This window comes from Salvelinus alpinus, chromosome 31 (assembly GCF_045679555.1).
Source record: "Salvelinus alpinus chromosome 31, SLU_Salpinus.1, whole genome shotgun sequence".
Taxonomy (NCBI): Eukaryota; Metazoa; Chordata; class Actinopteri; order Salmoniformes; family Salmonidae; genus Salvelinus; species Salvelinus alpinus.
In genome coordinates, this window is record NC_092116.1 from 32,622,539 (window position 1) to 32,648,008 (window position 25,470).

General features: G+C 42.7%; 1 protein-coding gene across 3 annotated transcripts in view; it reads right to left on the minus strand.

The window, feature by feature from the left end:
* The window catches only part of LOC139561347 (dachshund homolog 2-like), a 79,395-nt gene extending 54,526 nt beyond the window's left edge, over window positions 1-24,869 (minus strand). For 2 of the 3 annotated variants that reach the window (XM_071378373.1, XM_071378374.1), the window contains exon 1: window positions 24,088-24,869. In XM_071378373.1, the coding sequence (XP_071234474.1) occupies window positions 24,088-24,653 (566 nt within the window). In that variant the 5' untranslated portion in view covers window positions 24,654-24,869. The remainder of the gene's footprint in view (window positions 1-24,087) is intronic. The other variant, XM_071378372.1, reaches the window with a different exon arrangement.
* Between the last annotated feature and the right edge of the window lie 601 nt (window positions 24,870-25,470).

Sequence of the window (25,470 nt, forward strand, 5' to 3'; positions counted from 1 at the left end):
GGCTTTATACACGGGGTACCAGTACTGAGTAATGATAACATGGCTTTATACACGGGGTACCAGTACTGAGTCAATGATAACATGGCTTTATACACGGGGTACCAGTACTGAGTCAATGAGTAATGATAACATGGCTTTATACACGGGGTACCAGTACTGAGTCAAAGAGTAATGATAACATGGCTTTATACACGGGGTACAAGTACTGAGTCAATGAGTAATGATAACATGGCTTTATACACGGGGTACCAGTACTGAGTCAATGAGTAATGATAACATGGCTTTATACACGGGGTACCAGTACTGAGTCAAAGAGTAATGATAACATGGCTTTATACACGGGGTACAAGTACTGAGTCAATGAGTAATGATAACATGGCTTTATACACGGGGTACCAGTACTGAGTAATGATAACATGGCTTTATACACGGGGTACCAGTACTGAGTCAATGATAACATGGCTTTATACACGGGGTACCAGTACTGAGTCAATGAGTAATGATAACATGGCTTTATACACGGGGTACCAGTACTGAGTCAAAGAGTAATGATAACATGGCTTTATACACGGGGTACAAGTACTGAGTCAATGAGTAATGATAACATGGCTTTATACACGGGGTACCAGTACTGAGTCAATGAGTAATGATAACATGGCTTTATACACGGGGTACCAGTACTGAGTCAATGATAACATGGCTTCATACACGGGGTACCAGTACTGAGTCAATGAGTAATGATAACATGGCTTTATACACGGGGTACCAGTACTGAGTCAATGAGTAATGATACCATGGCTTTATACACGGGGTACCAGTACTGAGTCAATGACTAATGAAACTTTGTCTGGCCTTCTGCATTCGGATTACTGGACAAAACGAGCGAACAAAAAGGAGGTTTTTGCTCATAAAGAGGGACATTATCGAACAAAACAAAAATGTATTGTCTAACATGGAGACCTGGGAGTGCCACCAGATGAAGATCATCAAAGGTAAGTGATTAATTTTAATGAATTTTAATTTCTGACTTTTGTGACACCTCTCCTTGTTTGGAAAATGGCTGTATGGGTTTCTGTGGCTAGGAGCTAACCTAACATAATCGCAAAGTGTGCTTTCACTGTAAAGCATTTTTGAAATCTGACTCAGCGGTTGCATTAAGGAGAAGTTTATCTATAATTCCATGCTTAACACTTGTATCGTTTATCAATGTTTATGATGAGTATTTCTGTAATTTGATGTGGCTCTCTGCAACATCACCGGATGTTTGTTTGAGACAATGCATTACTGACCATAACACACCAATGTAAACTGAGATTTTTGGATATAAATATGAACTTTATCGAACAAAACATACATGTATTGTGTAACATGAAGTCCTATGAGTGCCATCTGATGAAGATCATCAAAGGTTAGTGATTCATTTTATCTCTATTTCTGCTATTTGTGACTCCTCTCTTTGGCTGAAAAAATGGCTGTGTTTTTCTGTGACTAGGTACTGACCTAACATAATCGTTTGGTGTGCTTTCGTCGTAAAGCCTTTTTGAAATCGGACACTGTGGCTGGATTTACAAGAAGTTTATCTTTAAAATGGTGTAAAATACTTGTATGTTTGAGGAATTTTAATTATGGGATTTCTGTTGTTTTGAATTTGGCGCGCCTGCAATTTCACTGGCTGTTGTCGAGGTGGGACGCTAGCGTACCAGAGAGTTGTACCAGAGAGGTTAAACAATGTATCTGTGTAGTGGAAAAACACAGACTGTCTGAGCAAGGCATAGCTTAAGATTTGAACTTGTTTGAGTTATAAAGACTGTGTTTGCATTGTGGACTTCAGAACGTTCTCGTGAATAAACTGTACTAGCCTTTTGCATAAGCTGAGTCTTTCACTAATTATTATTAAACCCATGGTATTACAAACCTCGGGGATTGGTCAAAGCTATTGATTGATAGTTATTATCATTGGGATTGAAAATTCTTGTGACACTAACTATTTAGCAGTCTTATGGCTTGGGGGGGGTAGAAGCTGTTCAGGATCCTGTTGGTTCCAGTCTTGGTGCATTGGTACCGCTTGCCGTGTGGTAGCAGAGAGAACAGTCTGTAACTTGTAAAGCTGGAGTCTGACAGTTTTTAGGGCCTTCCTCTGACACCGCCTGGCATAGAGGTCCCGGATGGCAGGAAGATTGGCCCCAGTGATGCACTGGGCCGTACTCGCTATCCTCTGTATTGCCTTGGTGACGCAGCCAGTCAGGATGCTCTCAAAGATGCAGCTGTAGAACCTCTATGAGGATCAGAGGGCCCATACCAAATCTTTTGAGCCTCCTGAGGGGGAAAAGGAGCTGGTTCATCATTGTGACTCAACCCCAAAATCAGTAGAGCTGTCTGACACAGGCAGTGAAGGACACCACACTATCTGTCAGTAAGCAGTGAAGGACACCACACTAGCTGTCAGTAAGCAGTGAAGGACACCACACTAGCTGTCAGTAAGCATTGAAGGACACCACACTATCTGCCAGCAGGCAGTGAAGGACACCACACTAGCTGTCAGTAGGTAGTGAAGGACACCACACTAGCTATCAGCAGGCAGTGAAGGACACCACACTATCTGTCAGTAGGCAGTGAAGGACACCACACTATCTGTCAGTAGACAGTGAAGGACACCACACTATCTGCCAGCAGGCAGTGAAGGACACCACACTAGCTGTCAGTAGGTAGTGAAAGACACCACACTAGCTATCAGCAGGCAGTGAAGGACACCACACTATCTGTCAGTAGGCAGTGAAGGACACCACACTATCTGTCAGTAGACAGTGAAGGACACCACACTATCTGTCAGTAGACAGTGAAGGACACCACACTATCTGTCAGTAGGCAGTGAAGGACACCACACTATCTGTCAGTAGGCAGTGAAGGACACCACACTATCTGTCAGTAGACAGTGAAGGACACCACACTAGCTGTCAGTAGGTAGTGAAGGACACCACACTAGCTATCAGCAGGCAGTGAAGGACACCACACTATCTGTCAGTAAGAAGTGAAGGACACTACACTAGCTGTCAGTAGGCCAAATACTACCCACCCACACAGTACATTCAGAAAGTATTCAAACCCCTTGACTTTTTCCACATTTTGTTACGTTACAGCCTTATTATAAAATGGATTATATATATTGTTTGTATCATCAATCTACACACAAAACCCCATGATGACAAAGCAAAACAAGTTTTTAGACATTTTTAGCAAATTAAAAATATAAAATAAAAACAGAAATACCTTATTTACATAAGTATTCAGCCCCTTTGCTATGAGACTCGAAATTGAGCTCAGGTGCATCCTGTTTCCATTGATCATCCTTGAGCTGTTTCTACAACTTGATTGGAGTCCACCTGATTGGACATGATTTGGAAAGGCACACACCTGTCTATTGTCACGGCCCCTCTGCATTGCAGGGGCGGTTCCTCCTGCAGGCAGAGGAGGGTCGTTAGTGAATGGAGCCACCTGGGCTCAGGGTATTTAAACTGTCACTAATCACCTCTCTCTCTCTCTCTCTGCTCCTCCAGGTTGGATCCTGTTTTGTTTGTTCCTTTGTAGTTGTACATAGTTTTCACTCAGTCATATTTACACACACAGATTCACTCATCCATGCACTTTACATACACCTTACATTATGATACTTCCACACCTCATTGCTTTTTCTTTGTTTAAAGTTAATAGTTTTGGTTTAGAATAAAGAACCTTTTTAATTGGCCTATACCTGTTGTTCGTGTCCCCTCATTTTTGTCACAGGCTATGAGCCGGCCTGTGACACTATAAAAAGGTCCCACAGTTGACAGTGCATGTCAGAGCAAAAACCAAGCCATGGGGTTGAAGCAATTGTCCCTAGAGCTCCGAGACAGGATTGTGTCGAGGCACAGATCTGCGGAAGGGTACCAAACAAATTCTGCAGCATTGAAGGTCCCCAAGAACACAGTGGCCTCCATCATTCTTAAATGGAAGAAGTTTAGAACCACCAAGACTCTTCCTCGAGCTGGCCGTCCGGCCAAACTGAGCATTTGGGGGAGAAGGGACCAAGAACTCGATGGTCACTCTGACAGAGCTCCAGAGTTCCTCTGTGGAGATGGTTGTCATTCTGGAAGGTTCTCCCATTTCTGCAGCAATTCACCAATCAGACCTCTATAGCAGCCAGACAGAAGACACTCCTCAGTAAAAGGCAGGACAGCCCACTTTGTGTTTGCCAAAAAAGCACCTAAAGGACTCACACCATGAAACAAGATTCTCTGGTCTGATAAAACCAAAATGTAACTCTTTGGCCTGATTACCAAGCATCACATCTGGAGGAAATCTGGCACCATCCCTACGGTGAAGCATGGTGGCGGCGGCATCAAGCTGTGGGGATGTTTTCAGCGGCAGGGACTGGGAGACTAGTCAGGATCGAGGGACAGATGAATGGAGCAAAGTACAGAGATCCTTGATGAAAACCTGCTCCCGAGCGCTCAGGACCTCAGACTGGGCCAAAGGCTCACCTTAAAAAAGGGCAACGACCCTAAACACACAGCCAAGACAATGCAGAAGTGGCTTCTGGAGAAGTCTCTGAATGTCCTTGAGTGGCCCAGCCAGAGCCCGGACTTGAACCCGACCGAACATCTCTGGAGAGACCTGAAAAGATCTGTGCAGCGACGCTGCAGAGAAGAATAGAAGAAACTCCCCCAAAACAGGTGTGCCAAGCTTGTAGCATCATACCCAAGAAGACTCAAGGCTGTAATCGCTGCCAAAGGTGCTTCAACATAGTACTGAGTAAAGGGTCTGATTGCTTATGAAAATTAATTATTTCAGTTGCAAAAATGTCTAAAAAACTGTTTTTGCTTTGTCTTTATGGGGTATTGTGATGTCTTTATGGGGTATTGTGATGTCATTATGGGGTATTGTGATGTCATTATGGGGTATTGTGATGTCTTTATGGGGTATTGTGATGTCTTTATGGGGTATTGTGATGTCATTATGGGGTATTGTGATGTCTTTATGGGGTATTGTGATGTCTTTATGGGGTATTGTGATGTCTTTATGGGGTATTGTGATGTCATTATGGGGTATTGTGATGTCTTTATGGGGTATTGTGATGTCTTTATGGGGTATTGTGTGTAGATTGATGAGGAAAAATTATAAGTTAATCGATTTAGAATACGGCTTTTAACGTAACAAAATGTGGAAAAAGGGAAGGGGTCTGAATACTTTCTGAATGCACTGTATATATGACAACGTATAGGAATACAACTAATCTAGAAAACTATAGGAAGATGAGAAGTTGTTGTCAATATACAGACAGACAGAGAGTGTGTGTGTGTGTGTGTGTGTGTGTGTGTGTGTGTGTGTGTGTGTGTGTGTGTGTGTGTGTGTGTGTGTGTGTGTGTGTGTGTGTGTGTGTGTGTGTGTGTGTGTGTGTGTGTGTGTGTGTGACAGAATGTCTGTGTCGGAATGTGTGTGTGTGTGTGTGTGTGTGTGTGTGTGTGTGTGTGTGTGTGTGTGTGTTTACTCAACCGCTAACTTAAATTTCCCCCCGGTAACCCAATGCTTATCTGAGTTTGTTCATTCACACAAACCTATTTCTCTAATCTTATTTTTCTTCAGCACAGTCTAAAAATCAGAAGTTACTTCTTCTCCTGTAAATATTGATATGTTTCAGAGTTGTTCTAACGTAATAAATAACGTTATATTGAGGTTCTGGTGTTTTTATTGTCGTATAATCTTGTATTAGCTCTAGGTCAGTTTCACCTGGCACCTGTTAATGAGGGTTGCTGATCGTCACGACATCTCTCTAAGGTGTGTCTGTGACGTGGCGGAGAAGGTCAGTGTGTTCCTAACTGTTTTTTGATTAAGATCCATTATATAAACCTCCATTTAATACGAGAGAGAGAGAGAGAGAGAGAGAGAGAGAGAGAGAGAGAGACAGAGAGACAGAGAGACAGAGAGGGAGAGGGAGAGAGACAGAGAGAGACAGAGAGAGACAGAGCAAGAGAGAGAGAGAGAGAGAGAGGGAGAGAGAGAGGTATTGCACCTATCTTTTCTCTCTCTCTCTCTTTTACAGGGTTCATCCCTTAATCACCAATTAACAGTTTCATGTTACTTTTATTTTGAAGGCAAACTGCAAATTCCACTATTGTACCTAATCCTTATTGTGGCTAGCTTCACAATAACTGGTCGAGCCTCACTAGCAAGATAAGGCTTGCTGGCTGCTTATAACGTTAGCTTTGGGCAACAGGGTGAAGTAGATGGCTAGCTATTTATTTTCATGAACTGAAGTTCAGTTTCAATAGGTGAACAACAAGTGGCAATACTTACTCACAAGGTTTCCTAAATCCTTGCTAAGAATAATGAAAATGACTGCAGTTTCTACTGGTCATTGTATTCAGGCTGGTTGTTTTGGTGCTAGCTAGATACCAAGCTAAAGCTAGCTACCCCAGAAGTTGCGCACTTGGTAGTGTGTACCGGTGCTCGACCAGTCGGCAAAAGCCAACATCACCCACGACAGAGAATGGTTGATTGTCAAGGGCAATGAATTCCATTATCTTGGCGTTAATGGATTTCGCCTTTGATTTGTCTCGCTGAAATGTTCTTACTCTTTCAAATGACTGCTGGACTTGTTGACCGCTTGATCCACACCAGCAGACATTGTGGGCTAGGTTAGGAATTTTACATGGCGTCATTACATCATGTACCTACGTTATATAGGTATGCACAGCAGCTTTGACATCATTTTTTTTAACATCGGCGTTAAACTAGACATCGGGCCGATACCGATGTTGGTATTTTTAGCTAATATCGTCCGATTCTGATATGTTCACCTCATTAGAACTAGTGGATATATGGAGGCTGAAAAACCCTGACCTAGTGAGATATACATGGAGGAGACTTAATCAGCCATCTTGATTACTTCCTGGTCTCGTTCTGGCATCAACAGTTTTAAAAGTGTTAATAGGAGACCGAATGCGATCGGACCACCATCTAATTGGTCTCCATATAATTCTTACAGAATTTCCACGTGGACGGGGATATTGGAAATTTAATCAAAGCCTACAAAGATGACAATTTGTTCTTAACAAAGACAAAATAATTCATAATTAACTTGTTTGTGTACAACATAGGTACAGCAGATCCACTTATTGGATGGGACACTATTAAATGCCCTTTTAGATGCCATTTAATACAGTTCTCATCTTTAACACAAAAGCAGTTGAGATCAAAAGAGACTAATAGGAAATAACAGTGCAGGTAGGTGCTGATGGAAACTGTAATAGAGCCACAAAATAAGTTAGATGAAAAACAAAAGAAAATGAAGGTACTTCATTAAATTGTAATGTATTACAAAAATAAAGTGAATTGGATGAAAATTGTGAAAAATTCACTTTTTTTATTTGTATCTTCAACATAGAAATGCTACAGAAAAATAATTTACAGAAACACATTACAAATTACGGATTCATCCATGTCTCACCCAAAAATATGTTAAGTATATGTTTTCTTTTCAGTCTCCTCCATCTCCACTGAATGATGTTAACTGTAAAGCTTTATTTCCTAATAATTATAATAACAATAATGTAAAATTAACACATGTACAGAAAGACCTGTGTGAAGGACAACTTAGAGGAGGAACTTTGAGGCAATAAAATCATTTCAGTCTGGTAAAACACCAGGGCTTGATGGTAAAACACCAGGGCTTGATGGTAAAACACCAGGGGCTTGATGGTAAAACACCAGGGGCTTGATGGTAAAACACCAGGGGCTTGATGGTAAAACACCAGGGGCTTGATGGTAAAACACCAGGGGCTGATGGTAAAACACCAGGGGCTTGATGGTAAAACACCAGGGGCTTGATGGTAAAACACCAGGGGCTTGATGGTAAAACACCAGGGGCTGATGGTAAAACACCAGGGGCTGATGGTAAAACACCAGGGGCTTGATGGTAAAACACCAGGGGCTTGATGGTAAAACACCAGGGGCTTGATGGAAAAACACCAGGGGCTTGATGGTAAAACACCAGGGGCTTGATGGTAAAACACCAGGGGCTTGATGGTAAAACACCAGGGGCTTGATGGTAAAACACCAGGGTTTGATGGTAAAACACCAGGGCTTGATGGTAAAACACCAGGGGAATGATGGAAAAACACCAGGGGCTTGATGGTAAAACACCAGGGTTTGATGGTAAAACACCAGGGCTTGATGGTAAAACACCAGGGGCTTGATGGAAAAACACCAGGGCTTGATGGTAAAACACCAGGGCTTGATGGTAAAACACCAGGGTTTGATGGTAAAACACCAGGGCTTGATGGTAAAACACCAGGGGCTTGATGGTAAAACACCAGGGCTTGATGGTAAAACACCAGGGGCTTGATGGTAAAACACCAGGGGCTTGATGGTAAAACACCAGGGCTTGATGGTAAAACACCAGGGCTTGATGGTATACCAGTAGAGGGATATCAGACCTTTTTTGATGTACTCAAAGATCCATTATTACCATGTTTGAATTACTCTTATACAAACGGTAGACTTTCAGATACTCAACCAGGTAACAGGATATAATTACTACTGAAACAGGTGGTAAGTGGTAAGTGTACCCAGGTGGTAAGTGTACCATATTACGTATTGGATCGTTAAAAGACAAATTATTTACACTACTTTGTAGTTTACCAATAAAATGGGTGGATGGTGAAGTAGACATACTTGGTATTCATATCTCAAATATATAAAGGAACTTACCACAATCAATTTCAATAGAAAGTTTGCAAAAATAGATACGATTCTGCAACTATGGAGAGGCAAATACTTGTCTATTTATGGAAAAATCGAATTGATTAACTCTTTGGTCCTATCACAGTTTACTTACATACTAATGGCACTGCCTACTCCAGACGACTCATTTTATAAATCATATGAGCTAAAACTATTTCATTTAATTTGGAATGCTAAGCCAGACAAATTTCAAACGTGACTATTTACATAATGAATATGAGTTTGGGTGGCAATAATTATTGCATATTAAAGCATTAAACCTCAATAAAAGCTTCACTAATACATAAACTATACCTACACCCCAAATGGTTCTCCAGTAGATTATTAAGAAAAGTTCATTATTTGTTCAAAAATTGCCTTTTTTCCTTTAATACAGATTACAACTTCTCATTTCCGACTCATTAAAAATTATATTTTATTTGTGTGTAGCCTTTTCTTAAACAAGCCATACAAAGCTGGTTACACTTTTAGTTTTATCCTTCAGAAAATATAGAACAAATATTACAACAAATATTATGGTTAAACACTCAAATACATTGAAATATACCATAGGGATGGTGCCAGGATTCCTCCAGATGTGCCGATTGGCATTCAGGCCAAAGAGTTCAATCAGACCAGAGAATCTTGTTTGCCTTTTGGCAAACTCCAAGCGGGCCGTCATGTGCCTTTTACTGAGGAGTGGATTCTGTCTGACCACTCTACCATAAAGTCCTGATTGGTGGGGTGCTGCAGAGATGGTTGTCCTTCTGGAAGGTTCTCCCATCTCCACAGAGGAACTCCGGAGCTCTGTCAGAGTGACCATCAGGTTCTTGGCCACCTCCCTGACCAAGGCCCTTCTCCCCTGATTGCTCAGTTTGGCCGGGAGACCAACTCTAGGAAGAGTCTTAGTGGTTTCCAAACTTCTTCCACTTAAGAATGATGGAGGCCATTGTGTTCTTGGGGACCTTCAATCCTGCTAAATGTTTTGGTACCCTTCCCCAAATCTGTGCCTCGACACAATCCTGTTTCGGAGCTATCAATTCCTTCGACCTCATGGCTTGGTTTTTGCTCTGACAGGTGTGTGCTTTTCCAAATCATGTCCAATCAATTGAATTTACCACAGGTGGACTCCAATAAAGTTGTAGAAACATCTCAAGGATTATCAATGGAAACAGGATGCACCTGAGCTCAATTTCGAGTCTCATAGGAAAGGTCTGAATACTTATGTAAATAAGGTATTTCTGTTTTTTAAAAATATATAAATTTGCAAAATTTTCCAAAAACCTGTTTTCGCTTTGTCATTATGGGGTATTGTGTGTAGATTGATGAGGGGGAAAAAATATTTAATACATTTTAAAATAAGGCTGTAATGTAATAAAATGTGGAAAAAGTCAAGGGGTCTGAATACTTTCCGAATGCACTGTATGCAACTACCAAAAATATATGGGAATGTCTGCTAAAACCAAACTTACAACCAACTGATTACCACAAAATAGTAGGCGGCAAGTGGAAGAGGTAGGGAACTTTCTGGTCTGGCTTTTAAAGATTATTATTATTATTATTATATTATTATTAAAGATACAAATTGGCTGAAAATAATTGTTATCAATAGAAAAAAATACCAGTTTTCATTTGAGGACAAAAATGTTGACAGTTGCACTGTACAGGTTGCAAAACAGTGTAGCTATTCCCTCCGCAAGGCAATCAAACAAGCTAAACGTCAGTATAGAGACAAAGTAGAGTTGCAATTCAACGGCTCAGACACAAGAGGTATGTGGCAGGGTCTACAGTCAATCACAGATTACAAAAAGAAAACCAGCCCCGTCGCGGACCAGGATGTCCTGCTCCCAGACAGACTAAACAACTTCTTTGCTCGCTTTGAGGACAATACAGTGCCACTGACACGGCCCGCTACCAAAACCTGCGGGCTCTCCTTCACTACAGCCGACGTGAGTAAAACATTTAAACGTGTTAACCCTCGCAAGGCTGCAGGCCCAGACGGCATCCCCAGCCGCGTCCTCAGAGCATGCGCAGACCAGCTGGCTGGTGTGTTTACGGATATATTCAATCAATCCTTATCCCAGTCTGCTGTTTTCACATGCTTCAAGAGGGCCACCATTGTTCCTGTTCCCAAGAAAGCTAAGGTAACTGAGCTAAACGACTACCGCCCCGTAGCACTCACTTCCGTCATCATGAAGTGCTTTGAGAGACTAGTCAAGGACCATATCAACTCCACCCTACCTGACACCCTAGACCCACTCCAATTTGCTTACCGCCCCAATAGGTCCACAGACGACGCAATCGCAACCACACTGCACACTGCCCTAACCCATCTGGACAAGAGGAATACCTATGTGAGAACGCTGTTCATCGACTACAGCTCAGCATTTAACACCATAGTACCCTCCAAACTCGAGACCCTGGGTCTCGACCCCACCCTGTGCAACTGGGTACTGGACTTCCTGACGGGCCGCCCCCAGGTGGTGAGGGTAGGTAACAACATCTCCACCCCGCTGATCCTCAACACTGGGGCCCCACAAGGGTGCGTTCTGAGCCCTCTCCTGTACTCCCTGTTCACCCACGACTGCGTGGCCATGCACGCCTCCAACTCAATCATCAAGTTTGCAGATGACACTACAGTGGTAGGCTTGATTACCAACAACGACGAGACAGCCTACAGGGAGGAGGTGAGGGCCCTCGGAGTGTGGTGTCAGGAAAATAACCTCACACTCAACGTCAACAAAACAAAGGAGATGATCGTGGACTTCAGGAAACAGGAGAGGGAGCACCCTCCCTATCCACATCGACGGGACAGTAGTGGAAAGGGTGGAAAGTTTTAAGTTCCTCGGCGTACACATCACGGACAAACTGAATTGGTCCACCCACACAAACAGCGTTGTGAAGAAGGCGCAGCAGCCAGCCTGCTCGGTCTCTCTCTCTCCCTCTGGCCTGCCTGCTCGGTCTCTCTCTCTCCCTCTGGCCTGCCTGCTCGGTCTCTCTCTCTCCTTCTGGCCTGCCTGCTGGGGTCTCTTTGCTAATGATGCAAGTGTGTGTTCAGTCTTTGGTCTGTTGTGTGTAGAATATCCTATTCTATTCATGACCGGGCCAGTCTTACGAGCACAGGGTAGCCTACTCTTTGTTTTTGCCTCATATGAAATTACAGTAGGCTTCCAGGTAGCCTGTATCGATTACACTTTTCAGACATATTGGAATGTGGCTCCTTGTTTGTCTGTTAGGGTAGGCCACAATACGTTTTTTTTTTATGCAGACACAAAAACGAATCTGGTGATATGAAAGGTAATTTTACTTGTCTGTAAAGAATGCCTCTTCTGAAGCAGGACTAAAATCCATCACTAGGCAACCAGAACTGTCAATCAAATAATATTGAGTTGCTGCGCACAGCCACACTCTCCTAAAAAAAGTACTTTAAAAAGTTTGTTAAAATAGCGCGACTTACCAAGACATTTAGTAGAAATAAAACACATCTAGCTACTATACTATGAAAAACAGCATAAACAACACAGCAGGACATCAATCAGCGACATGTATTGTTGTCAAGGAAACGATACAGAACATTTTACGCCAGAGAAGAATTCTACTGTCTGAAAAGGTACAGACCTGATGCAACACTTTTACATTTTTTATTGTCTGAAAAGTCATCAATTGTCACTATCGACATGTTACTCTAGCTGCGTTCTCGGTCTGTAAAGGGTTGCGGAACATGTAACTCCAAACGGTCATGCATACAATGCATTCGGTAAGTATTTCAGACCTTTTTCAGACCTCTCAACTTTTTCCACATTTTATTACGTTACAGCCTTATTCTAAAATAGATTTTAAAAATGTTTTTACCCTCATCAAACTACACACAATACTCCAAAATGACAAAGCAAAACAGTTTTGAAGAGTTTTGCATATATAGCAAAAAATAAATGACGTTTCTGTTCGTAATGGTCTTCGGATGAAGGTTTTTTCAGCTGTTCGGGAAACACATTTTTTCTCGACGCAAGCCGAAGTTTGGAGTCGGAAGTTTACGCCGCTTCGTCGGTGATCGGTCAACAGTAGGGATTCTTCAATAAAGTCTTTGTTGTCAGAGAAGGCGAAAAGGTGAAAAGCTTCAAGGTCCACCCTTTATATGTATATACTGTATTCTAGTCAAGTCCATCCTATTCAACTATTACTGTATATATACAAAATTCTATCATACATATTCTACAGATATAATATGTAGTTTATCTGTAGAATACGTAGGATAGAATAGTATGTGGATATTATATGTAGTATATCTATATACTATTCTATCCTACATATTCTACAGATATACTATATATTATATCCGCATACTGTGTAGCATGTAGCAAATGTGAAATGGTGTTTTTTACATTAGATAAAAGTAGAGACTCAGAGCTAGAAAATGGTATATCAAACACTACAGTTGAGGAACAATGGGAAAGTCATTCTGCTTTGAAAGTTGTATAAACTTGTAACCCCACTTTTGAGAAAATGACCCTTGACTGTTTTGGTTCCTACTGGAGAGCTCTTCTTTGTCTACACCCATTCAGCATCGTTCACACCCTCCTAAGCCTTAGCCCCACCCATCTCTTTAAGGATTCACATGTGAAGCCATTTACTAAACTACCAAAGATTTCAAGACTAAAGGCTGGTTTATACTATGGGTGTGTTCGTAAATTTAATCTGGAGTGCCAGAGCGTGCTCTGGGCGTTCGTAAACTCAGAGCGATGTCAGATTGTCCATTCTTAAATTCAGAGCGTTCAGAGCGCACAGTGGACTCTCTGGCCGAGGAGTAGGGTTGATCCCAGCGTTCTGACCTCACAGCAGCAGTCAAACACCCAAGCTTACTGGCTAACGCTGGCTAGCTACTTCCAGACACAAATGAGAGAACAGCTCACTCTGACCATTTTACTCACCCTAGCAGAGCTGGTTAGGCTGTTTTCATATTATCCAGAGTGTTGGTGACTGCAATTGTGCTGCTGGCAACAATTTCATTATGCTTTTTTTGCCAACGTTTACTGACATCGGGCCATATTCAACGGGTGTTGAGCGTTAGTAAATTCGTCAGTTATTCTGCACTCTGGCACACTCAGACGAGAGTGCTCTGAAATCGGAGTGGATAGTCAGAGCGAATTTACCAGCTACGTCTATCAACAGTTGTAGCAGTAATGTTACTACCCTGCATGAATCTGCAGGTAGCTAACTAACCAGGTTCAATGTTATCTAGCTAACATTAGGCTATAACTAGCAAAGCAAATGGCTCTGAGATATGAATAATATTACTACACAGATCATACACGTAACGTGTAGCTAGCTAGCCAGCTAGCTAACAGAAAGCTTACAGTACATTTTAACTTGAAATTAAAATGACTTTCTGACAACATTTGAAACGTGTAATATCTGAAAATGCTAGCTAGACTATCTTACATGGATGGACGCTTCTCCCTCTCTGTCACGGATGCCATGGTTGCCCTTAGTTTGAAGATGTTATCCGAAGACAGGTGTTTTATACAACAGCCTTCTGTGTGTTCTGTTTTCGACACCCTCTTCATATTTACAATCAAACGCCAGAACTTTCTCCATCTCCTTATCTATCAGACTCTAATTCCACTGATTTCAAAACTCGGTCCTCCAGAAAGTGGAGAGCAACACTGATACAGTTCTACTAGGTGATGTCTTTATTAAAATCTGCGTTAGAAAGGATTACCTACACATACTCAGCAGCTCATGTTATAGACAGAAGATTCTACATGGCAGACCAATCCAAACTCATCTCTCGGCATGTCCAGCCCACTCATTATCTCAGCCAATCATGGCTTGCGGGAAGGTTACTGCCTTGTTCCGTGGCTAAACTAACTAGGCTCGCAATTTAACAATTGTATTCATTTTTACAGATGGCATACACGTTGGATATTTAGGCACATGAAAGTTTACATGTTCCAGAAGGCATTTCTGTAAAAAAAAAAAAAACGCATTTTGATACAAATAAAACCTTTACATTCAGATGGCTTTCCTGTGACATAGTGACCCGCGACATACGCCTAGCTTCCTGTCACACTTATACTCCGGACTCCGACATTGCTCGTCCTAATATTTATATATTTCTTAATTACCATTATTTTACTTTTAGATGTGTGTATTGTTGTGATTTTTTTTTACATTACTGCTTGGAACACAAGTATTTCTCTACACCTGCAATAACATCTACTAATATGTGTCTGTGACCAATAACATTTTATTTGATTGGACATTTTATTTTCACGCACAATTTATTTCCAATGAGAAATACACACCAAACATCTTGGCTTGGTTTATAGTTGCGCGACTAAGATCTCTTGGCTAAAACATCAAAAACTAATGGCAGATATCTTGGATTAATTCTGACTATTTTGAGCGTCTCAAGATGGACAAACAGAACAATTGCCACCTTTTTTCTCGTTTTTCAAGCAAAGGTCTTTTTTCTCGTTTTTCAAGCAAAGGTCTTTTTTCTCGTTTTTCAAGCAAAGGTCTTTTATTAAGGGAGTATGCGAGCACACTCGTTCGGTTATTTGAGTTTGGCTAGGCGCCGGCCGAACTAAACCATGCCGATGCCTTTAAACCGTAGCTATGAAAAGAGAATTAACTTCACTAAACACTCACAGAAGATAATGAGGCTAATACTTTGATCTGGAACCAAACAGTCCCACCCTACTCTCCATCTCCTCCTCCCTTTCTCCTTCTTCTGTTTCCTCTCCACTGAACCATCCCTCTGGCAGGATGACGTGAGGCATGAAACCACCTCACCACCCATATCGCTCTCCCCCTCTCCATTTTCAAACAGACAAGCTATATCGATTTCACCCTACTCCAACTACTTACACTTAAAGACATGCTCCGTAACTTTTGGTGACAAGTAAGTATTTTTTAAACGTCCCGCTTTGGGCTGGATGTGCACAATCTACGAACAGAATTACTGTCTTGCCTCAATTAGCCACAAAAATCCCTAGTTTGAAGACAACTGTTTTTCTAGAAATTGTTAATTTTCACCCAACGTGGGGCCAGCCCCCGAGCAATTTGAGTTCAACCAATGAGCTACCGCCCATTACATTTGAGTGACAGCTAGCAAAAGGGACATCATTCACACACAGCGGTGCGAGAGAGTGCGCTATACAGTTGAAGTCGGGAAGTTTACATACACCTTAGCCAAATACATTTCAACTCAGTTTTTCACAATTTCTGACATTTAATCCTAGTAAAAATTCCCTGTCTTAGGTCAGTTAGGATCATCACTTTATTTTAAGAATGTGAAATGTCAGAATAATTGTAGACAGAATGATTTATTTCAGCTTTTATTTCTTTCATCACATTCCCAGTTGGTCAGTAGTTTACATACACTCAATTAGTATTTGGTAACATTGCCTTTAAATTGTTTAACTTGGGTCAAACGTTTTGGGTAGCCTTCCACAAGCTTCCCACAATAAATTGGGTGAATTTTGGCCCATTCCTCCTGACAGAGCTGGTGTAACTGAGTCAGGTTTGTAGGCCTCCTTGCACACACTTTTTCAGTTCTGCCCACAAATTTTCTATAGGATTGAGGTCAGGGCTTTGTGATGGCCACTTCAATACCTTGAGTTTGTTGTCCTTAAGCCATTTTGCCACAACTTTGGAAGTATGCTTGGGGTCATTGTCCATTTGGAATTGTGAAACAGTGAATTATAAGTGAAATAATCTGTCTTTAAACAATTGTTGGAAAAATGACTTGTGTCATGTACAAAGTAGATGTCCTAACGAACTTACCATAACTATAGTTTGTTAACAGTAGTTGAAATTGAAATTTGTGGAGTGGTTGAAAAAATAGTTTTAATGACTCCAACCCAAGTGTATGTAAACTATGTAAAAATTATACAATAGTTCCCGGAGAATCTCTTTAAAGGGATAGATGGGGAAACTCTGATATGACATCATTTCCTTGCAGCCATGACTTTAACCTTTAACCTAATTAACCAGGGGTATAAATTAGCAGACAAACATACACACACACACACCTACCTGGGCGGCAGGTAGTCCAGCGGTTAGAGAATTAGACCCGTAACCACAAGGTTGTTGGTTCAAATCCCTGAACCGACCAGGTGAAAACTCTCGAGCAAGGCACTTCACCCTAATTGCTCCTGGGTTGCTGTTGATAATGTCTGACCCTGGCTGTGACCCCACTCTCGGGGGGAGATGGGATATGCAAAAAAACACACGAGATAGGACAGATATAAGCACCCACCGAATTAATATATTATTATAACAAAGCAGCAGGGAAACAGGATACGACCCGACACCTGATATCTCTGTTTGTTCGACCGACCGGCACGACACACACAGTGATCAGAGGGGGACTCCTTCTCTCTGATGTCTAGATGTTATTCTTGTTCTCGTGACAGATTCATTTTTGACACACACACTCAGAACAGAGAGAGAGTCTCTCTCTCTGCCTGTCTCTCTCTCTGCTGTCTCTCTCTGTCTCTCTCTCTCTCTCTCTGTCTCTCTCTCTCTCTAGTGTTGACTATTATTCACAAACATGAAGTGACGTGATCCGTGTGTGTGTGTGCGTGCGTGTGTGTGTGTCAGGGTAGCAGTTCTGAAAACGTGACGCGGAACATTTGATCGGCAGCGTTGTGTGCTGATTAGGAGCGTCCACCCACGGTGCTCAGAATGACACAAATCACATTTACATTACGGCAGGCTAATTCATCTGAACAGCGCGTGCAAGTCGAGGATGCGATGACGTGTGTCCTCACTGTGCAAGTGGGAAGATGCTAGAACAACGGTCCTCAGCCAACAAGATGAGTAAACAAACAGCAAAACCCTCCTCTAATAGACAAGACTTCATCATTTATGACAGGAAACACAAGCAGAATCTTTGTTTTTTCATTTTTCTTCACGACATAGACCGCCTACTCTGCTGATACTGACAAGCAGACCAATAACAACAACTTTGTCCATATAATAGACCAATGAGAAGAGGAGACACGATGTTGTCCATATAATAGACCAATGAGAAGAGGAGACACGATGTTGTCCATATAATAGACCAATGAGAAGAGGAGACACGATGTTGTCCATATAATAGACCAATGAGAAGAGGAGACACGATGTTGTCCATATAATAGACCAATGAGAAGAGGAGACACGATGTTGTCCATATAATAGACCAATGAGAAGAGGAGACACGATGTTGTCCATATAATAGACCAATGAGAAGAGGAGACACGATGTTGTCCATATAATAGACCAATGAGAAGAGGAGACACTAATATAATATGATGTTGTCCATATAATAGACCAATGAGAAGAGGAGACACTAATATAATATTATGTTTCCCATATAATAGACCAATGAGAAGAGGAGACACTAATATAATATGATGTTGTCCATATAATAGACCAATGAGAAGAGGAGACACTAATATAATATGATGTTGTCCATATAATAGACCAATGAGAAGAGGAGACACGATGTTGTCCATATAATAGACCAATGAGAAGAGGAGACACTAATATAATACGATGTTGTCCATATAATAGACCAATGAGAAGAGGAGACACTAATATAATATGATGTTGTCCATATAATAGACCAATGAGAAGAGGAGACACTAATATAATACGATGTTGTCCATATAATAGACCAATGAGAAGAGGAGACACGATGTTGTCCATATAATAGACCAATGAGAAGAGGAGACACTAATATAATACGATGTTGTCCATATAATAGACCAATGAGAAAAGGAGACACTAATATAATATGATGTTGTCCATATAATAGACCAATGAGAAGAGGAGACACTAATATAATATGATGTTGTCCATATAATAGACCAATGAGAAGAGGAGACACTAATATAATACGATGTTGTCCATATAATAGACCAATGAGAAGAGGAGACACTAATATAATACGATGTTGTCCATATAATAGACCAATGAGAAGAGGAGACACGATGTTGTCCATATAATAGACCAATGAGAAGAGGAGACACTAATATAATATGATGTTGTCCATATAATAGACCAATGAGAAGAGGAGACACAATGTTGTCCATATAATAGACCAATGAGAAGAGGAGACACTAATATAATATGATGTTGTCTATATAATAGACCAATGAGAAGAGGAGACACGATGTTGTCCATATAATAGACCAATGAGAAGAGGAGACACTAATATAATATGATGTTGTCTATATAATAGACCAATGAGAAGAGGAGACACTAATATAATATGATGTTGTCCATATAATAGACCAATGAGAAGAGGAGACACTAATAGAATATGATGTTGTCCATATAATAGACCAATGAGAAGAGGAGACACTAATAGAATATGACGTCCATCTAAAAATGTGTTGCACTGACCCAACAATGATAAAGAGTGAATATGCGCAGTATATGGCCGGTGCTCTCGGCTGGTGTAAATAAGATAGACTATTTTTTGATTTACAAATTTTGATTTACAATGACGGTCTACCCCGGCCAAACCCAGATGACGCTGGGCCAATTGGTCACCGCCCTATGGGACTCCCAATTACGGCCGGATGTGATACAGCCTGGATTTGAACCAAGGACTGTAGTGACGCCTCTTGCACTGAGATACAGTGCCTTAGACCGTTGCAGATCCGCTCAAGCTCTGCCAGGTTCGATGGGGAGCGTCGCTGCACAGCTATTTTCAAGTTTCTCAAGAGATGTTCGATCAGGTTCAAGTCCGGGCTCTGGCTGGGCCACTCAAGGACATTCAGAGACTTCTCCAGAAGCCACTCCTGCAATGTCTAGGATGTGTGGTTAGGGTCATTGTCCTGTTGGAAGGTAAACCTCCGCCCCAGTCTGAGGTCCTGAGGAGCTCTGGAGCAGGTTTTCATCAAGGATGTCTCTTCATCTTTCCCTCGATCCTGACTAGTCTCCCAGTCCCTGCCGCTGATGAAGCTCCCCAAAGCATGATGCTGCCACCACCAAGCTTCACCATAGGGATGGTGCCATGTTTCCTCCAGATGTGATGCTTGGCATTCAGGCCAAAGAGTTCAATCTTGGTTTCATCAGACCAGAGAATCTTGTTTCTCATGTTCTGAGAGTCCTTTAGCTGGCATTTGGCAAACTCCAAGCGGGCAATCATGCGCCTTTTACTGAGGAGTGGCTTCTATCTGGCCACTCTACCATAAAACCCTGATTGGTGGAGTGCTGCAGAGATGGTTGTCCTTCTGGAAGGTTCTCCCATCTCCACAGAGGAACTCTGGAGATCTGTCAGTGACCATCGGGTTCTTGATCACCTCCCTGACCAAGGCCCTTCTCCCCGTATTGAGCAGTTTGGCCGGGCGGCCAGCTCTAGGAAGAGTCTTGGTGGTCTTGACTTTGACCCCTTGTTCTCTGTCTCACCTCCCCTCTGGTCTTGACTCTGTCTCACCTCCCCTCTGGTCTTGACTCTGTCTCACCTCCCCTCTGGTCTTGACTCTGTCTCACCTCCCCTCCAGTCTTGGTCTTGACTCTGTCTCACCTCCCCTCTGGTCTTGACTCTGTCTCACCTCCCCTCTGGTCTTGACTCTGTCTCACCTCCCCTCTGGTCTTGGCTCTGTCTCACCTCCCCTCTGGTCTTGACTCTGTCTCACCTCCCCTCTGGTCTTGACTCTGTCTCACCTCCCCTCTGGTCTTGACTCTGTCTCACCTCCCCTCTGGTCTTGACTCTGTCTCACCTCCCCTCTGGTCTTGACTCTGTCTCACCTCCCCTCTGGTCTTGACTCTGTCTCACCTCCGCTCTGGTCTTGACTCTGTCTCACCTCCCCTCCGGTCTTGGTCTTGACTCTGTCTCACCTCCCCTCCGGTCTCGGTCTTGACTCTGTCTCACCTCCCCCTCTGGTCTTGACTCTGTCTCACCTCCCCTTTGGTCTCTGGTCTTGACTCTGTCTCACCTCCCCTCTGGTCTTGGTCTTGACTCTGTCTCACCTCCCCTCCGGTCTTGGTCTTGACTCTGTCTCACCTCCCCTCCGGTCTTGGTCTTGACTCTGTCTCACCTCCCCTCCGGTCTCGGTCTTGACTCTGTCTCACCTCCCCCTCTGGTCTCTGGTCTTGACTCTGTCTCACCTCCCCTTTGGTCTCTGGTCTTGACTCTGTCTCACCTCCCCTTTGGTCTTGGTCTTGACTCTGTCTCACCTCCCCTCTGGTCTTGGTCTTGACTCTGTCTCACCTCCCCTCCGGTCTTGGTCTTGACTCTGTCTCACCTCCCCTCCGGTCTCTGGTCTTGACTCTGTCTCACCTCCCCCTCTGGTCTTGACTCTGTCTCACCTCCCCCTCTGGTCTTCGGTCTTGACTCTGTCTCACCTCCCCTCCGGTCTTGGTCATGACTCAGACTCGATTTGCTCTGGTCGTTGTCTTGAATTGATCTCGCTTTAAGTGGTCTTGAACACAACACTGGCTAGCGCAGTAGCTAACTAGCGTTAGCGCAATGACTGGAAGTCTATCGGTATCTACTAGCGTTACGCTAGTTAGCATTGGCTCACGAAACTTTAAACTTCATACTGGACACCGAACAATGGTGTGGTGTGTATCAACATTTGATGCTCAGATTTCAGAAATATCAGACTCTGCTTTGCTGTGTGTTGGGTTATATGAGAAGTGACTTATTTGGGGGAATGAATCATATAGCCAGATTTCTGTATATTGAAAGTTACATATCTTGAAAACTTGATGGCTGACATGCTAAACATTTTGGGAATATGTCAACAATGGACTAATGAAACAAATACCAAAATATTGATTTTATACCCCTGTCAGCAACGGGTGTGGTTGAAATAGCCAAATAGACTAATTTGAAGGGGTGTCCACATACTTTTGTATATATAGTGTATTTTCCATAAACAAAAATATTGTATCTTCAGCTAGTATACAAAACCCGGAAAAAAATGACACAAATACGAGACGTAGGGTAATCAAAGAAATAGCGCACATAGAAGCGATCTACCTCTTATTGAACTTGCTTTCAACGACAGTTACATATCTATAACTATATTTCTTTGTGAATTTGGTTACACGTTCGAGCTTCGAACAAAACTAATTACACCACATAGTCTACTGCCTATTTCATGAACTGAAGTTTTGCAGAGAGAGAGAGAGAGAGAGCGAGAGAGCGAGCGAGAGAGCCCTCCTTGTCACCAACCAAGGAGGGCCTACAGCAGCACCTAGATCTTCTGCACAGATTCTGTCAGACCTGGGCCCTGACAGTAAATCTCAGTAAGACCAAAATAATGGTGTTCCAAAAAAGGTCCAGTCGCCAGGACCACAAATTCCATCTAGACACTGTTGCCCTAGAGCACACAAAAAACTATACATACCTCGGCCTAAACATCAGCGCCACAGGTAACTTCCACAAAGCTGTGAACGATCTGAGAGACAAGGCAAGAAGGGCATTCTATGCCATCAAAAGGAACATAAATTTCAACATACCAATTAGGATCTGGCTAAAAATACTTGAATCAGTCATAGAGCCCATTGCCCTTTATGGTTGTGAGGTCTGGGGTCCGCTCACCAACCAAGATTTCACAAAATGGGACAAACACCAAATTGAGACTCTGCATGCAGAATTCTGCAAAAATATCCTCCGTGTACAACGTAGAACACCAAATAATGCATGCAGAGCAGAATTAGGCCGATACCCACTAATTATCAAAATCCAGAAAAGAGCCGTTAAATTCTACAACCACCTAAAAGGAAGCGATTCCCAAACCTTCCATAACAAAGCCATCACCTACAGAGAGATGAACCTGGAGAAGAGTCCCCTAAGCAAGCTGGTCCTAGGGCTCTGTTCACAAACACAAACACACCCCACAGAGCCCCAGGACAACAGCACAATTAGACCCAACCAAATCATGAGAAAACAAAAAGATAATTACTTGACACATTGGAAAGAATTAACAAAAAAACAGAGCAAACTAGAATGCTATTTGGCCCTAAACAGAGAGTACACAGTGGCAGAATACCTGACCACTGTGACTGACCCAAACTTAAGGAAAGCTTTGACTATGTACAGACTCAGTGAGCATAGCCTTGCTATTGAGAAAGGCCGCCGTAGGCAGACATGGCTCTCAAGAGAAGACAGGCTATGTGCTCACTGCCCACAAAATGAGGTGGAAACTGAGCTGCACTTCCTAACCTCCTGCCCAATGTATGACCATATTAGAGAGACATATTTCCCACAGATTACACAGATCCACAAAGAATTTGAAAACAAATCCAATTTTGATAAACTCCCATATCTACTGGGAGAAATTCCACAGTGTGCCATCACAGCAGCAAGATTTGTGACCTGTTGCCACAAGAAAAGGGCAACCAGTGAAGAACAAACACCATTGTAAATACAACCCATATTTATGCTTATTTATTTTAACTTGTGTGCTTTAACCATTTGTACATTGTTACAACACTGTATATATATAATATAACATTTGTAATGGCTTTATTGTTTTGAAACTTCTGTATGTGTAATGTTTACTGTTAATTTGTATTGTTTATTTCACTTTTGTATAATATCTACCTCACTTGCTTTGGCAATGTTAACACATGTTTCCCATGCCAATAAAGCCCCTTGAATTGAATTGAGACAGAGAGAGAGAGAGAGAGAGAGAGAGAGAGAGAGAGAGAGAGAGAGAGAGAGAGAGAGAGAGAGAGAGAGAGAGAGAGAGAGAGAGGCAGAGAGAGAGAGAGAGAGAGAGAGAGAGAGACAGAGAAAGAGAGAGAGATAGAGAGAGACAGAGAGACAGAGAGAGACAGAGAGGGAGAGAGAGAGCCAGAGAGAGAGAGAGAGAGAGATTGTTGTTTTGAAACTTCTGTATGTGTAATGTTTACTGTTAATTTTTATTGTTTATTTCACTTTTGTATATTATCTACCTCACTTGCTTTGGCAATGTTAACACATGTTTCCCATGCCAATAAAGCCCCTTGAATTGAATTGAGAGAGCGAGAGAGACAGAGAGAGAGCGAGAGAGAGAGAGAGAGAGAGAGAGAGACAGGGCGAAAGAGAGAGAGAGCGAGAGAGAGAGACAGAGCGAAAGAGAGAGAGAGGAGAGAGGAGGGGGAATCTGATATTGTATGGGACCCACATTTTACGAAGTGAAAAGCTGTCATTGATCATTCACTGTAAAGAGGATAGGAATACGTTTAGGCCTATATATATTGCCCATAGACTACCACATGCTGGAAAAGCCTATCGATATTGAACGCATGGGTCGCATGACATTTACGAATGGTTTTACAAAAAGACAATGGAAGATTTCGAAAGTCAAAAGATAAAAACTTATTTCAACCAACCTTGTATTGGTGCAGTCGTCGTAGAGCGCCTCGAAGTCCCGCCTGGAGATGAGTTTACAGCGGTTAACTCCCGGTTGAATAGCGCCGAGTCCTCGCAGGACACGTACCTGCTCCACCGTACACACAACCGGACATATATCCAGGCGTTTCAGCTTGGTGTAAACGGTATGAAGCCCGCCGACGAGGTGTTTTAGGAAGAGATCGAAAACTTGGGGTAGACAAATCAACTCGTCCTGTCCTCCGACGCTGAAAGACGCAACTTTTATTCCGTGTACATCCACCATTCTGCTCTCACTGGTTGTGGTCGCAGTGGTGGTGGAAATGACTCGATCTCCAGTCACCGGAGTGTTGTTGAATCCCAAGCCGCAGGATGGGACTCCTGAGCCCGATAGGAAGGGGTTGAGGAGTCCCAAGGTGGTGAGCCGCAGGGATGGGGAGTCTTGATGAGGGCTGGTGGTTGTGGGGGTGTAAAACGGGTCGGAGCAGAATAGTCCCCCAGAGGAAGGTTCTCCTGGGTCGGGTGAGAGGACAGGAGGGGTTGCAGAGACTGCCACGGTGGTAGTCATGGTCACTCTCACTTTCTCTCCCCTCTCACTTTCTCTCCCCTTGCTCCCACCAGCGCTTATTCTCCTCTCCCTCTTTATTCTCTTTCTTTCACTTGTTCTTCTCTCTCGGTTTCCCACGCGCTCTCTCTAGTTGGAGAACAGACAGTATGTGATCTATCCGATCTATCCGTCCTGTCGGTCTTTCTGTCCTGTCCGTGAGCGAATCGTTTCCCCCTCTGATCTTTGTGCCAGCCCTCTGCTCATTTATTACGATTGACAGCTCTCCGCACCAATCAAAAGAGACTATTGGTGAGATCGAGGTATTTCATTGGCGCTCTGAAAGATTCATGTATATTACTCGTCACAGAGGGCGGGGCTATAGGCTAACTGACAGTTTTCTCATGCGCGACGCGCGACACACTGAGCAACTTTCTCGTAATGTACCGGAGCTCTGGGCCCAGTTTTCCCCCCCAGATAGTGATGACATTTAGGCTTACGAATGTTTTAATACGCATCTTTCTAACAATGGCTGAAGATGTGACATGCATTTCTCAAATCACCACTAAGTGCAACTGTTGGAGCAGGTGTCAATACCGGATAACTGAAACCAAGCAGCGTTCTCCATTCAAATCATACCCTGAAGAATTATAATTAACCAAGCAGCTTTCTCCATTCAAATCATACCCTGAAGAATTATAAATACCAAGCAGCTTTCTCTATTCAAATCATACCCTGAGGAATTATAATTACCAAGCAGCGTTCTCCATTCAAATCATACCCTGAGGAATTATAATTATTTCAGCTCTTATTACCACCACCTATGGCTGTAAATATTGAG